General features: G+C 30.8%; 3 protein-coding genes across 3 annotated transcripts in view; all 3 read left to right on the forward strand.

The window, feature by feature from the left end:
• LOC109600338 (uncharacterized) overlaps positions 1 to 17,794 on the forward strand; it is a 150,430-nt gene that overhangs the window by 7,147 nt on the left and 125,489 nt on the right. The window lies entirely within an intron of this gene.
• Positions 8,255 to 9,067, forward strand: LOC109600340 (histidine-rich glycoprotein). The gene has a single exon (XM_020016479.2). It carries the CDS (start codon positions 8,292 to 8,294, stop codon positions 9,024 to 9,026), a length of 735 nt encoding a protein of 244 aa, XP_019872038.1. The 5' UTR covers positions 8,255 to 8,291; the 3' UTR covers positions 9,027 to 9,067.
• Positions 10,777 to 11,511, forward strand: LOC109600339 (histidine-rich glycoprotein-like). The gene has a single exon (XM_020016478.2). It carries the CDS (start codon positions 10,777 to 10,779, stop codon positions 11,509 to 11,511), a length of 735 nt encoding a protein of 244 aa, XP_019872037.1.

Raw genomic sequence — 17,794 nt, forward strand, 5'->3', positions numbered from 1 at the left:
TTAACTAATTAAGTTTTAACAAAACAAATGGAATAAAACTGTTTGCATCTATCATTGTTGGCTTTTTTGTTCTAATTTTGCACCGGGTTGAGTTTCAATTTTGTATGCATATTAATATTATTGAACTGGGTCAGTTTCGGTAGTTAAAACACGGTGTAATAAATAACGTAACTTTTTAAATGTATCATATAACAAAAATTTCGCAATTTATGGCACGGCGTTAGTTTAATTTTAGTGTATATTTTTTGAAAAACAACCACCCTTAAATGACTTTTATGCCACCTAATACGAAAAATATGCAAATAACTTTAATTTATGTACTTAGTTTATTCATATTTGTGGTTTACATGATTTACCACCCTGATATTTTCCGCGTTTTTTGTTGCTTGAAGGCTGACGTGCCATCCTTTCATGTACAAAACATACATACATGTATATGGCTGCAAGTTAACTATCGATTGACTCATCATCAATCCCCTCAATACAATCTGACTGACTTAATAATGCATATATATATCACAGGTCAATCCCTTTATTACAATTACTGCATAAGTCAATGTACAAACACTTTAATTTGAACAGGACACACAAAATGAGTATTTAAACAACTAATATTTCAAATATTCCATGTTTATTTATGTGAGTGAATCAAAATAACTATTGTATAACTAACATCTCATTAATTCACATTTATGAAACTTAGCCAGGTATTAATGCTAATGCAATTGTTGTGGTTCTGCATGTTCGACTGTATTAACTGAATTAACCATTTCAATTGCGTTTATTCATCCCATTACTAATTTGATAGCGTTTAATTAAAAACTCCAGTAAATCGCCTCATAAAAAAGCTTCAAAAGGTAAATAACTCCTTTTTATAATTCAAACAATAAAAAACGGGCACTTTAAAACGCCATTGTTTCGATTAAAAGACTTAATGGGGGTAAAAATAACGAGTCATTTTGTCTACGTCACGGCTTAATCAAAAACTAAAGAAAATCGTGTCATTCTTCAGGAGCGAAATTGATGGGGCGCTCAGATTTAAGCGACGTCTCAACTTCCATCCGTATTAGTCCCCAGACAAATTCTAACGCACAACAAAAATATTTATTACTGTTATTAATAATATTACTAATTAGGTGGTACAAACAAGTTAATGAGAACGTTACACCTTCCCATTTACAAACTGTTTTGTTTAATAAAGGTAAATATCTTTAGACGTACCAACTTCCTGTTTTATTATGAAAATATTTTAGTGACATGTTGCTTTGTATTAAGATGTGGGAATTATTTTCTGAACACAATGATGTTGTTATGCGATTTACTAATTAATCCGCAATATTACAAAGCAGAAATGTTTTAACAATCATCATTAACAAATTATTTCAGCGTTAAATGATTTAATTTTAATTAGTTATTATGAAATATGAAAAAAATAATTAACAATTACACTGAAACAATAACAATTACATTATACAAATTTGTACAAATGTAACATCCGTATTGTTTTCATTTAATATATACATTAAATACCATGAATTACATTATTGTGTCTTCAATCTGTTATTTCTGATTGTAATTAATTAATAACTTTGGTATTTGTGTTTGCAGCTAGTAATAGAACTGTAGCACCAATTTAATAGTTAATTAATACTAATTAATTCTAATTAAATATATGTGGAAAATTAACAAATTAATTTTATTAATTATTTTTAATTATAGAATAAAATAATTAATAATTATTATTAAATTAAATTAAATTAATATTCTTGTACTTTTGTTTCTACAGTACCAACTTAAGACATTATTCTAATTAAATAAAAGTGAAAAAGTATTTTTTATTAACAAATTGAATGAAACTCAAATGATATAATTTTAATAATTGTAGTGGTTCACAAAATAAAAATAATTAAATTAAAGTACACGTATAATAAAATTAAACAAATTTGTACATTTGTAATGATATCGTTATTATTTAATGTAGATGTGAAAAAAAGTGAATTATATTAATATTTTTTTAATATTATTGAAACTAATTATAAATTCCATTTTTGTATAAGTATAAGTATATATAAGTTGGCATTCATGTATGCAACCAGCAAAAGTAAATTTGTTTCTGTAGTATCAACTTCAGACATAAGAGTCATTATTCTAATTAAATAAAGGTGGAACAATAGTTTTACGAAGTTATTAACAGAATGCATGAGAATCAAATAATATAATTTTAATAATTGTAATGGATCACAACACATAAAATTGAAGAAACATAGGTATAATAAAATTATACAAATTAGTACATTTGTAATGATATTGTTATTGTTTAATACACATAATGAAATGAAGTGAATTATATTAATATTTTTTATATTATTGGGACTGATTATAATTTCCATTTTTTGTCTATTAGATTATATATTAATTTTTTAAGTTGGTATTCATGTATGCAATTAGCAAAGTAAATTCGTTTCTGTAGTATCAACTTCAGACATAAGAGTCATTATTATAATTAAATAGAGGTGTAAAAATTGCATGAGAATCAAATAATATAATTTTAATAATTACAGTGGATTACAAAACACAATAATTAAAATATACAGGTATAACAAAATTATATTAATATGTATATTTGTAATGATATTGTTGTTATTTAAAGTAGATAATAAAAGAAGTAAATTATATTAATATTTTTGATATTATTGGGACTGATTATAATTTCCATTTTTGTTTTATTATATTTTAATTTTTTTAAGTTGGTATTCTTGTGAGCAACTAGTAAAAGCAAATTTGTTTGTATAATAGCAACTTAAAACATACGAGCTTTTATTAATTATTAATCTAAATAAATAAAGGTAAAAAATAGTTTTTCTCATGAAGTTTAACAAATTGTATGAGACTTAATTGATTCCTAAATTATATAAATTTGTGTTACTTAATATAGGTAAATACTTACAGTGAATTACGTTAATATTTATTTCTTCATATTGGAGTGACGATTATAATTCCAAGTTGTCTTTAATATCTGATTTTAATTTTTTAAGTTGGTATTCGAGTATGTAACTAGTAAAAGTAAATATGTTTTTGGGATACCAACTTACATACATAAGCATTAACATTCTAATTTAAAAAAGTGGAAAAGCACTTTATTCTCACAAAATTTTTAACAAATTGAATGAGAATCAAATGATTTAACTACCATAATATTAGTGAATCACAAAACAAAATAATTAACAATATATACGTATAACAAAATTGTATAAATTTGTACATTTGTAGTAATACGGTTTATTTATTATAGGTAATTAATTAAAATTAATTAATCCATAATATAATTAATAAATGTTTGTTTATATTTTAATTTTCAAGAAAAAATAAATTTTCTTTTGAAGTTATTAATATGTGCATGTGAATCAAATAATTTAATTTTTATAATTATTACGGATCACAAAACAAAATAATTAACAAATACATGTATAACTAAATTATATTAATTTGTACATTTGTAATTATATTATTGTTTATTCATATTACTCTAAGTGATTATATATTCGACTTGTCTATAATATTTGTTTTTAATATTAATAAGTTGGTATTCGTGTATGCAAGTAAATATATTACCATAGAAAGCTTAAGAAGTACCAACCCAATGTTATAAACAAGAAACATTACTGGGCACGATCTCGGGATGCAGCGATGTTGCCATTTTGAACGCGGTGTTGCCATTTCTTATAGACTACAGATATCTTTTTGTCCATCTGTCATTTTCTATTTAAAATTTATATTTATAGGTTAGGTTTTTCTGATATATATGTAAATAAAACAATTATATATTTTGTACAATTTTATTATACATTCATGATAAAAATAAACAAATTAAAAATATATATATATATATATATATATATATATATATATATATATATATATTATATATAAATATAATATAATATAAATTTTATAATAATATAATATAATCATCATATCACTTCGACACTCATCCAAACTAAAATGTAATATAATAATTACAACTAATATAACTGCTGTAAAAGTAACTTTCTGTATTTTGCAATAACTAAGCAGGAAGCACGAAATGAATTAATACAAATGAATCTGTACTTCAAATTCAATTAATGAAAACAAACGAACATATTAATTAACTTTACGGTTTATAAAATAACAAACACAAACAATTAAATTAGGTAAGTTGGTAATATAAAAAGTTTCTTACCAGAAATATATTTTCTTAAAGCAAAAACATCATCCACCGTCTTCTATAACCTAAAATCTACCAAGTTATAGCGTCCATGACACACTATTCTGAAATCTAGTAATTATTTTCTCTAACTAAAGACACTAGATATTCCCTGCTCATCTCGACAATTTTGGGGATTTTCTATTACCAATTTATAAAATCAAATATTAAAATCCCTAACTCATCCCGAGACAAAAAGGTCGTGCCCTTTCGGCGATTCCGAACGTCTATGATCGGCTGTTGCCCCTCCGTCCCTATTCGCTTGGCCCCCCCTGTATATTACTGTGGTACCAACTTAAGATGCCAGTGGCTAATTATTCTAAATAAATAAGGACAGAAAAAGTAGTTTTTTCTTGTAATAGCGATGTATGATGTTAATGAAATTGTTGGCTTGCGTCTCCTCGACGGCAATTAATCGTCCGGCGTGCATTGAAAAGTGAGCACCCTCGAAATAATGTCGGCCGTAACCGTAAACTGGACATTGTTCGAGTGTATTTACGCCATTAGGACGGAGCGGCCACTCGAATGCACCGGCCACACTTAATTACAGGATGACACAAATGTGTCGCCGTTTGACAATTATTGCCCCGGCTACAGTTCGCCACCGGCAATAATTTATGTCGCGGCATAAGTCTTCGGAATTACCGCGGCCTTTTCACCGCGTCCATAACTCAAACGCCCCTTTCGGATTAATCGGAGATCGTCGCCGGATGAAAATCGCACGCGTCACGATGGAAGAATGCAATTTTAACGACGGCCAACGTCAACCGATGCACCACAATGATTTATCTTACCGTGGTGTGGTGTTTCAATTGGACGTCCGGAACAGTTCCGTTTCTCTAAAGGAATATCTAAGAATGTTGGAGGTCTTACAAGCCCTATTTCCTGGTGGCGCAGACTTGTACTCATCTCAGTCTTATAAATTTACGCCACTCGATCGTTTTATATTTAGATTAGGCCCTAAAAGAGTGATCCTTGAGGCCGTGGAGTAATTGTGCCTCGACAAATTTAAAGATCGAACAATGGAAGGCTAGTTGTTAGGGCCTCGCCATCGTACACATGAATGACACTAGAGAACACTGATGTAATGTATCGGCTTCATTGTTCGTTGCGGAGAAAGGCCCCTTTTTCCTTCGAGTGAATCGCTTGGCTTGAGAACCTTTTATGCAGCTTTTTCATGCTCCGCGTGTTGGGGGTGGAGTTTTTTTTTAAATATGCAAGGATTTGCGTTGCAGGAATTTTAGCAAATGGAATTATGACAGTTGGTCAATCGATGCGGGCGGATCTCGTGTCAGGCCGGGCTCATAAAACTTGTAATATTTGGAAAAACAACAGATGTCAAACAGATCGATCAGCATCTGTCACTGAATTGTGTGCATGGTTTTAAAATACTACCCTCCGGGAGCGCATATAAAATAAAATTTATAGGCAATAATTGAAAAATATCATAACATTTAAAACGTCTCGACAAGAAAAATACCGTTCGTGTTTTACTTCGGTGCATTTTTCATAATTACGGTTAAAAAATATATTCGGTCATGTTTTCTCCGAGCTGGAAAGTTCTTCTTGTGGTACGTGCAGCAATTTTGATAAACACATTTGCATGTTTCTTCCTCCGGTCTTTATCAAACATTTATTTTATATGACGATAAAATTGAAGTTACGGTTACGTTTCTCTCGTATAACCGACCTTATTTTTTAAAACCCTTTGTTTATTTTACTGTCTGTTTAGGGTTACTTTGCGGAATTGGTCATTGAACTGTTTTATGCATGTACACAATTCTTTGAAATTATGTGTGCAGTTTACTTTGCAATGTTTTAATTATGTAATGCACATTTAATAGCCGAATTTAATTATTCATAATTAACGTGCATTAATACCGGCAATTTAATTTTGCAAAGTGGTTTTGTATAACATAGCCCATTTTGTTAATTCAGTCTGACCAATATTTATTACTAATACGGAACAATTTAGTTTCCAAATTGTATATTTGTATATTTTAAACTCAGGGTTACAACAATAGGGGAGCAATCATAGCTTAATTCCAGTTAGTGCTCACCCTTTGACGCGGCGATTAAACCATTGATTTCAACTAACACATATATGACTGAAATAATAATTCTCTCTCTGTCAATGGAAAATAATCTTCTAATTCAGCAACGATCAAAACAATACAAAAGCGATTTGTAATTCATTTTCCGATCCCATTGTACATTTTCGAAGGCTTATTGCATGCACAGTATTATATTTAAACAATAGGTCTATGAAAATGGTAATTAGCGCCATTATGTTAATAAATATCAGCACAATATTTTTTAAATATTGATTGAATCACAGTAAAAGCGTTTGTTTTACACTTTTAGACAAGATTGAAATCTTCAGAACATCAAAAAAATGTCGAAATCGATTTTAAGTCAACTGTTTTTCAATCATTCTATATTTTTATGAAAACTTTTCAAGAAAGGAAAAACTGGTGTAGATTTCAATAAAATATGTTTTTTCATATCGAAATCAATAATTTCATCGAAACAAATACTTAACAGGCTTTATCCAATAAACAACTGACACTTGGTTCCAAAGAGTTTACAGAAAAACTTACAAACTAATATTTGAACTCTTTCAATTATTATCATTTTTTTATGAAAATCCTCTAAAAAAATGCGGCATAGATTTCAAGATAATATGTTATGTTGAAATCGATTTTAAACCAATAAAACAAGTTTTATAGAATAAAAAGTTTACATAATCGTCATAAATTAGTTCCAAAAACTTATAAATAAACTTCAAAATAATTGAATTGGTTCTCAATCACCTTTTGTATTTTCAGGAAAACTTTTGAGGATACAAAATTGTATATTTCAACCAAACACATAACTAACAGGTTTTATTCAATAAACAACTGCCAATTTTCATAACTTGGTTCCAAAAAGATTGCAGAGAAACGTCAAATTGCCAAAATATTTGAAATCTCTCAATCAATATCATTTTTTATCAAAATCCTTTAAGAAAAAAAAGTGGTGTAAATTTCATAGCCTGGCCATTTCGAAACCGATTTTAAGCTAAGATATATTTAACAATTTTCATAATTTTCATAAACTGGTACCAAAAAGCTTTGAAATGTCCCCAATCGCCTTCCCTTTTTTCATAAAAATTCTTCAGTAAATTAAAATACTGATGTATATTACAAGAATATTTATGTTACCATGTCAGAATCAATCATTTCAATAAAAGACATAATTTCCACAAAAATACATACAGACAAAATAATTGAACAGTTTCACAATCATCTCCACTTTTTTCATGAGAACCCTTCAGGAAACAAAAAAATGGTGTAGATTTCAAGCAAAGATATGTTTTGCCATGTCTAAAACGTTTCATATCGAAAGAGAAAAACGTAAGGAGAAGTAATGATAAGCTTTGCCTTAGTATCGGGTTCAGAGCCTCGTCTAATTGGGAAATAGAAATGATAAAGGTCTTTTGTAAGTAAAATTAATACCCCAAGCAAATTTATTTTAATAAGACGAACAAACAGAAATAAATATACTTTCTACGAAGATTAAGTGCCACGCACTGACGACCGAGTTTTAAATTACAATTGTCTGAAATATGAATCGGTTGTAATTATCATTTTTTACTGGTACTTTTTTGGAGGCAGCTCTTTTAATTCTTTTAGAATTATTGTTTCTTGATTAAATGTCAATATTATTATATTCATATTCCAGTTCGTAGTTGGAAAATGGAAATTTTTTGCTTATCCTCTTCGCCTATTGTTCTATAAAATGAAAAATAAATAGCCATAATTGATAATGATCAGTTATTATGTAAAATATTACACCGCAATTTACCAGTGCAGTTTTTTCGGCGCGGCGAATCAAACGCGGAATGAAGTCAACCAAATTATTTAGTGAAAGTTTTCGAAATTATGCAAACCGTATGGGCAAAAACAGCAAATCCGCCTCGTTTTTCGTCCGACCAATTGATATAAAACCGATTGGAAATCACAAATCAATCAGTATCAATTCGGCGATCGACCAAAAACAAAGTATGCGGGTCTTAGTTCTGCTGTTCGGTTTCTGCGCCCTCCTGGCTTTCGTCCAGGGTAGAATCGTACGAGAAGAGGACGAACATGATTTGGCGGTTGCCGAATCGAAACACTCGAGCCATCACGAAGAGGGTGGCGGTCACGAGCATCATGCCGACCACCACAGCGAACACGGTGAAAAGGGCGACAAGGGATACAAGTCGGGCCACCACCACGACAAAGGTGGACACGGGAAGCACGGCAAACACCACCACGTGAGCCATCACGGTGAAAAGGGTGGCCACCACAAAAGCCACCACGACGAGGGCGGCCATCACTCCGAGCACCACGAGGGTGGCAAAAAACACAAGGCTGGGAAGTTCGGCGAGAAGAAAGGTCACAAGAAGGGTCAAAAGACTACTGGTTACCATCACAAGTCCCATAAGGATGAGTACCACAAGGAGCACAAATTCTACGATGACCATCACAAGGGAGGTCATCACTCGAAACACGGTGAATTCCACGGACATCACGGCGGTAAATCGGGTCATCACAAGAAGGGAGGCAGCCACAAGAGCGGTTACCATGACGATCATCACGGCAAAAAGGGTCACTCCGACAAAGGACACTACGATGAGGACCACAAGGGTTACAAGGGACATGGTGGACACGAAAGTCATCATTCCCATCATTCGGATTACGGAAAGAAAGGAGGTCATTCCGGTGGAAAGGAATACGGATTCAGTGACAAACATTAGACCCTGTGATCGTGATGCGACTGATTTTTGGATATTGTTGATTGTTGTTTGTGTTGTTGATAGATGTAATGGTTGTTATTTAAATAAAAATATCTTAATTTAATTGGGTTTCTTTTAATTCTTGAATATTAAACAATAATAAAAAATAACAGAATGGCAATTATATTAGTACACAAAAGTAATAAATTTAAATAATAGAAAATTAGTTTAGGATAAATTTTAGAAATAGAGTATAGAATAGAAAGTGAAAAATTCCACAAAAATTTCACGTTTTACATAGATCATTCTTGACTTAATTAAAATTAGTAAATATAAATTAAAACTAAAATAACTAAAGAAGTAAATTTAAGAAATGTTATTGTCCAAGTACACATAAAAGTTATAACTTTAATAATAAATAATATAAAGAAATATGAACTAGTAAAATTTCTATAAATTAAAAATCTGTTTAACCGCTTTCGAAAAATAAATAAAGTAAGAAACTAATGTACCAAAAATCAAAAACATGTCAAAAAATTAATAAATTAGGAATAAAATATCTCCAGGTAAAAAAATAGGAAATTCTTAAAAATATTAAAAAATTGAGATAATACTAAATTCTTATTTTAATTGTCTCAATTAAAATGATTAAATAGAAATTAAAACTAAAATAACTAAAGAAATAAATTTAACAAATGTTATTGTCCAAATACACATAAAAGTTATAAATAAGTATATTGTCTAGATCATTCATTTTAAAGATAGTTAAAAATCGCTGGTTAAATTTTTGTTGAAATTAAAAAAAATTGAATTAGGAAAATTCCAATAAATTAAAAATCTGTTCAACAACTTCAAAAAATGAAAAAAGTAAGAAACTAATATACAAGAAATCAAAAATATGGCAAGAAATTAATAAATTAGGGGGAAATAAAAATGATCCTCAGGTAAAAAGGTGTTCCCTTAAAAAAACTGAGATAATATAATTAATTAATTAATTAATTAAAATCATTAAATATAAATTAAAACTAAAATAACTAAAGAAATAAATTTAAGAAATGTTACTATAAAAATATACAGAAGGATTTTATAAAAAAATAAAAAAAAAATTATTTAAAATATATAATGTTTGTAAATACATAGATACTTTTAACTCAATTTTACATTTTCATGAATTAATGAAATAGGAGGATTTACATATTTAAATTTTTTAATATTTTAAAGATTAACTGACAGAAACTTTTTATGTGAATATAAATTATAAATATTTTAAAATTTAATAATGTTAAAAATTAAAAAAATCTACACGTTTAAATATATATAAAATATTATTTATTAAATTTACTGTTGTAACATGACATGCAGATTTTATTTGTATTGTATGTTGAATATTAAACAATTTTATCATTTAAAAATAATGATAGTGAATTAAAATCAATAACAAACGTTTTTAATATTTTTCGAATCCTCTTTATAGAATTTATAAATGGAGTGATTATTTTATATTTTACGTTACCATATTCCTTTTTATTTAACATCTATGGCACTTAAACGAATGTTTACAACATCAAGATCTAGGACTTTTTCCGCAAACAAATGAACAAATTGCATAAAGACAAAATTTTAGATGTTAATGCAACGGATCCGTAAAAACGCGCAACTCTTGCGTGATTGGTGTCACAAACCACGATTGATTATTATGAAACTCACCTATTATAAATACCCAATACTTATCAGAAGAAATCAGTTCAGTGCAAACATTTTACAAAGAACAATGCGAATTCTAATACTTTGTGCCAGTGTATGTTTGCTGGTGGCCATTTGCCACAGTAGGCAAATCGAACACGAGGAGCAGTACGACTTGGAAATAGCTGAATCGAAACACTCCAGCCATCACGAATCGGGTGGCGGAAGCGAGCACCACGGCGACCACCACAGCAGTCACGGCGGCAAAGGCGACAAGGGTTACAAATCTGTACATCACCACGATAAAGGGGGACACGGAAAGCACGGCAAGCACCACCACGCCAGCCACTACGGAGAGAAGGGTGGTCACCACAAAGGCCACCACGAATCCGGCGGTCATTACGGTGAGCATCATTCCTCTGGTCACAAACACAAATCGGGCAAACACGGAGGGAAAAAGGGACACAAGAAAGGACAGAAGACTACCGGGTTCCATCACAAATCCCACAAGGATGAGTACCACAAGAACCACAAGTTCTACGACGATCATCATGTAGGCGGTCATCATTCTAAACACGGCAGTTTCCACGGCCATCACGGTGGCAAATCGGGTCATCACAAGAAGGGAGGCAGCCACAAGAGCGGCTACCACGACGACCACTTCGGAAAGTCCGGACATTCGGACAAGGGCCACTACGACGAAGATCACAAGGGGTACAAGGGACACGGTGGTCACGAGAGTCATCACTCCCATCATTCCGACTATGGAAAGAAAGGCGGTCATTCCGGCGGCGAGGAGCACGGTTTCAGCGAGAAACATTAGGTTGTTTGTTATTTTGGTTTGATATTGTTGGCTGTTATGGTTAATAAAATTAACGAAAATGTTCATAGTTGTTTATTTTGTAGTTTGGTACACAGTTGCAGTTTAAACTCTGCAAAATAACAATGACAAAGGTTATAATTATTGTAGTCAGTTTTTGGAGCGGTGTATTTATAACCGCAGGTTAATTACAGGGCTAGAAGTGAATTACGTTTACGTTAAAAGCTGGTCCATTATAATTATTAAAATTGGCGACATTAAGTTTTGCATGTGGTAAATAATCACCTTAATTTCCTTACTACTTTAATCTTCGACTTTTTTTGGACTTTTATCCTAGCTAATGGAGTCATTAACAAAAAAATATATATATTTTAACATATTTACTATCAAAAAAAAGTAAGTTTTGTCACTTAAAAAATAGTACATGCTGCACTGTAATTATTTAATTGAAGGTGTCGAAGCTTTACAAATATATCAAAATTATAAAAGAAATTTCTCCATAAAAATTTTATTTATTAAGATGTTTAACTAAATTATATTATGACTGTGGAATATCTTGGTGAAATAGTGGCCTCTGTGCCTAATCCTTCTGCGGATGTTACCGAGTTTGTAACTAGACTTTGAAAGATTGTGGGCAAATTATCCCCCAACGTTTTCTCATTACATTTCCAAATTCACCAGCGTCGTCAAATTACTTATAATTTTTTCTCTGTTTTTCACTTCCACAACGTTACAATGTATTTTTGTGTTTCTCCATTCTACAGTCCATCTCTAAATTAAATTAACCAGCATCTCCGAACTAAGAAAAAGTATATAATCTCCATCTTCTTCAAATTATTCATTTCTCAAGCTCTCTAACGTCTGTTCAATCGCCCACGTCACATATATTTATTCACTCTCACTAGAGTTTCTGAATATTTTCATTTCTAAACTAATAAACTTTTCCGATCCTCGAAGTCACCACACTTCGTAGAAGTAAGTCCATAACTTCTATACTCTCTAAAATTATTTTCCAAGCCCTACAACATCTCCCCAATCACTCGTATCTCATACAATTATCTCACTTTCATCGTTAAAATTATCCTTAGATTCTCTGAGTAGCAGCTACAGTACTGATCAGGTTCCCTAATTAGTAGCTACTCTTGTACTTCTCCACTCTATAATACTACATTTCTAAATTAAAAATATCTTTAAACTAGGAAGAAGATAATAATCGTCATCTTCTCCAAATTATTAATTCCCCGATCTCTCCAAAATTTATCGCTACAGTACTGGTCAGGTTCTCTGAGTAGCAGGTACTCTTATACTTCCCCACTCCACAATACTACATTTCTAAATTAAAAACGTCTTTAAACTAGGAAGATGATAATCATAATCCTCTCTACATTATTTATTATTTAAGCTTTCAAAAGTTCCTTCAGTCGCCCTTATCGTGTAGTTATCCACCTTTACCTCCACAGTACTCGCCAGCTTCTCCGACTAACTCTCGCACTTCTTCGTTCTACAATTCTATATTTCTAAATTAACAAACATCTCTAAACTAGGAAGAAGATCATAATTGTCATCCTCTCCACATTATTCATTCCCCGACCTTTCCAAAGTTTATTTAATTGCCCTCGTCTCATACAATTATTCACTTTTATCGCTACAGCTAATTTCAATCCTACATTTCCCGAAAAACACGATACTGAGCTTCATGTCTGTTTATGTTGACCAACACTCTAGACTATCGCTAGATTACTTGATATCAACGACCTTCTTACGTTGCTAGGTGGCTACACTCTCACTCGGATTCACATGAATTGCTGGCCACCACAAATTTTTTAATTGTAAAACTAAAAATTTAATAGATTTAATATGAAACTAACAAAAGTATTTAATTGAATTTATTGTTCGATGTATATTAATAATTCTTCTAAGGACCTGCAATGTCATGTGTTATCTTCAGTGTTTTATACTAAAGTTTCTTTTATAAAAAAATACTTTGTAATGTACAAAATTTATCGTCTGAATCTATACAAACAAACAAAGTAACTTTTTGCATCAATTCAAGAGAACAATGTCGAAATTGTCTAACCAAATAATGTTGGAGACAAAGTGGCGTTCAGCCTTGAACTCCCACAACATGTATTCTTACAAATGAACAAAGAACCACTCATGTAACATACAAAAAAAACCGGATTATTCAACGAACGGCAACGCCACAACATAATTACGTGTAACCAGACAGCGAAAAACTTTACGTATTTGTTGTGGCAAAGTTCCGCGGCAATCGATAATGCGATTATACGGACCGAAACAGAACTACAAGCCGGCACAGTTTTCGGTTTTGCCCTCCGCGAATCGAGAACGTACATATTAATTACGCCAGCGCCAAAACACAATGTGCTAAAATTTCCCTAATTGGGTTATTTAATGAACAGTGTATTAATCACGATGGTGAGCTCGACGCCTACATATTTATAATTATTTTAAATGCGCCCCATTTACCATAGCTATTACTGCGCCACCGGGAATTGTCAACTTAATCTCAAACATCAGTTCCAATCCTCAAACATTTGCATAAATCCCCTCAATAACTTCACAACAGTCGCAGTTTTTTGAAGATTCTGCTCGTCGATTCATCTTTTCCAACGAGTGGTTTCTGTGATTCCCCGAAGCCAGCATCGCCCTAATCAGCTTGTTAGACGCGAATCGGATATTTGCATCGTACCGAATAAATTCGTTCTTTGTAACGGAGCTTATTGGATGGAAGTTATGTATTCAGGACAGCGAATTGAATGGGTATCCCGAAGGAATAGAGAGCCTTAACTGGCGACCAACGACGTTCACGGCTCACCACGTAAACAATTGCCGTACTTTGTCCTGGGTGACTTTTTTACGGAGATTTATTTGCGCCTTTAATTAACTGGCACTTGCGGATGAAGCGCTGATGGAGTTTCGAAACCGCACATTTTAATTTTCTTTGTTCAAGGTTTTAAGCGTAAAACCCGATTAAATTTATCTAAAATAATTGACCTTTTCAACCCTGAACTGATTCACCAGTCAACAACCATCGTAATTAAAAACAACAAGGACCTCCCAAGTAGAACGGTTCGAAACAAAGTGCGGAGACGCAATTTGGTAGTCAGTTCAGGGAGTATAACAAGGGCTGCAGCGGAATATAAGTCGTGAACGGTGAAAGTGTGGAATTCGCAAAAGTAAGACATCAACTGATTATCTCTTGGCGTGAAACAAAACGAAACTAAAAGGAACATTCGCGGCACGCAAGCGGAATCCTGCAGGATAACGTGTAACGTATCCCATCGCGGTTTGAATGTCTTGGCCCATTAACGGTTTTATTTCGGCGTGCGGTAGAATAAAACCTACTTAAGAGGTTGGTAAAAAATGAAAATCGACAAGGGAAATGGTTGACTATAATTGAATTACCATTGTTTGGTTCTGTGGAACGTAAACTATTTCAATTAAATGCGTATTTTTAATTCGGTTCATTCGAATGTGAAATTTGAATATTTATTTTAACATTTGAGCATCAACAAAATTTAATAATGGATTAATATATTTGCTTTATTATTTTATAAAATAACATTTATGTGACTAATTCAATTAAACATGTAGATTTAATAACAACAAAATTCGATCATATTTGAATTTGATTAAAATAATATTTTAATCGAAAGGTTGAATATAATAATAAACCATTAGAGAAAACGATTTTGATGGCCAATTTATCCAATTAATAAATTGTTATAATAAAATTAATTACTAAATTTCAATGACATCGAAGCAATTCAAAGTTAGTACACAAAATAATAATTTGGGGGATTAAACATGAAATATGAAAATCTACGTAAAATTAAACAAATTATAAAATTATCGAAAAACTAATATTGAAAACAATAATTTAGGGATTAACTATGATTAATTGTAAGTCAAGTTACATAATTTAAAAAAATTACTAAATAAATCTCTGAAATTCGAAAACATCAGAATCACATTGAATAAAATTAATAAATACTTTATAACATTAAAGTAGAAAAAAAAAATTAAGTAATTAAAAATATTTAAAATAATAAACACATTAAAAATATATTAAAATAATTTTAAATAATAATAATAAAATTTTGATTATATCGAATCAATTTCAATAATTTTTAAAATTAGTATTGAAAATAATAACTTAGCAATTAATTCTGATTAAAAATTGTTAAAGTTAAATAAATTAATAAAATTATTAAATAAATCTCTGAAATTGGAAAATATGAGAATTACATTGAATAAAAACTAATATTGAAAACAATAATTTAGGGATTAACTATGATTAATTGTAAGTCAAGTTACATAATTTAAAAAAATTACTAAATAAATCTCTGAAATTCGAAAACATCAGAATCACATTGAATAAAATTAATAAATACTTTATAACATTAAAGTAGAAAAAAAAATTAAGTAATTAAAAATATTTAAAATAATAAACACATTAAAAATATATTAAAATAATTTTAAATAATAATAATAAAATTTTGATTATATCGAATCAATTTCAATAATTTTTAAAATTAGTATTGAAAATAATAACTTAGCAATTAATTCTGATTAAAAATTGTTAAAGTTAAATAAATTAATGAAATTATTAAATAAATCTCTGAAATTGGAAAATATGAGAATTACACTGAATAAAATTATTTAAATAATTTATTATAACATTAAACTAGAAAAAATAGGAATTAAAAATATTTAAAATTATAAAACATTATTATAAATACGTTAAAATAAAAAAATGTAATAATAAAAATCAACATAATAAGACAACAAAATTCAAAAATTAAAAAACTTAAATACTTTCATAAAACTCAGTTTAAAAAATATATGAGAAAATAAAAAGAACAAAGGGAAGCGAAAATAAGAAAAAGAAAATTCGTAATAAATAAATAAGTTGAGGTAAAAAAATTATAAAGAAATAATAAGGGATGTAAAACTTTCAAAATTCATAAAAGCTTTTAAATTTATTTAAGTGACTCCCATGTCCCCAACTAAATTCGTGACATTCCGATAAAACGCGTCGCCAAACTTCGACATCAAAGCGTCGTTGGGGGGCGTCGCGACGCGGGCGAACAACAAAGCGAAGTACGTCACTGTATAAAATAAGTAGCATAACGACTAATGAGTCTCTGCACCATCGTAAAGAATAATTTCGTTCGGGCTTCCAAGGCGACAGTCACCAAATGACATCCATCCTCGCGTCGAACTCGGGCCCCCCTTCCTGTGCCCCCCCGAAACGTTTGCTGGTCGCGTTTTATATGGAAATGTTGTCATGACATGCTTCGTTAAAGTCGTAAAATAGCGCCGCAACGCCGCTACAGGGCCGGCTTTTCGGTGCCCACCCCCCGAAACGTGGGGCGGACGAAAGAATAATGCGGTTTGCATGTTAAAGGAGATTAATTAATCTTTTTACCGTTGCTAAAACACCACTTCCTTGTGTTCTTTTTATGGGGACGGGCCTCATCTGCATTAAATTAATACCGACGAGTAACTTTATATGCGATTAGTTAAATTCCTTAATTAAAATTGACATCCAGAATAACCCCGGACTCGTTAAGTTTTTTATCGCGGTCATTAATTAGCTTTTTTAAGTGATCGTTTTATCGTCGCTTGCACGATTCGATGAAATTCCTATTTCGAATACTTACAATTTTAAGTAAAAGTTAGTTTGCTTTTCTTTTTTCGTACGACGGAAGTATAATGTAAAATATACTGCGTGAAAAGAAAAAAAAAACGCAACAACTGGATATAATTGATTTATTCCAAATTTTGTTTTAGACAAATATTAACATATTACAAAATAATAATTAAAAAATTAAACTGTGATAAAACATTCATTGACGTGTCGTAGCATCGATCTAATGGGATTATCGACATTTTATTGTGGTAGCTCATCCCATACGAACTGAATCTGACGTCTTAGTTCATTAAAAGTCCGTGGAGGTGGCTGTAAATTTCTTAAGCGTTGCCTCATCTTATCCCACACATGCTCGATTGGGGAAAGGTCTGAAAATCTGGGTGGCCAAGTCAGTAAATTCACATGGGAGGCTTCTAGGAAGTGTCTGTGAATTCACCACATTTGAAGCTGTGTCAGAACTTTTGCCATTTATACAAATGTACATTTTGTTAAATCTTTCAAATTATTTTTAGTACAATTTTGATATATAATTTTAAACATTTAATTGTTCAATATATATAATTGTTTGTGTAAATAATTAAATTAATTGAATTAAAAACACAATGG

Source organism: Aethina tumida, chromosome 7 (assembly GCF_024364675.1).
Source record: "Aethina tumida isolate Nest 87 chromosome 7, icAetTumi1.1, whole genome shotgun sequence".
NCBI classification, from domain to species: Eukaryota; Metazoa; Arthropoda; class Insecta; order Coleoptera; family Nitidulidae; genus Aethina; species Aethina tumida.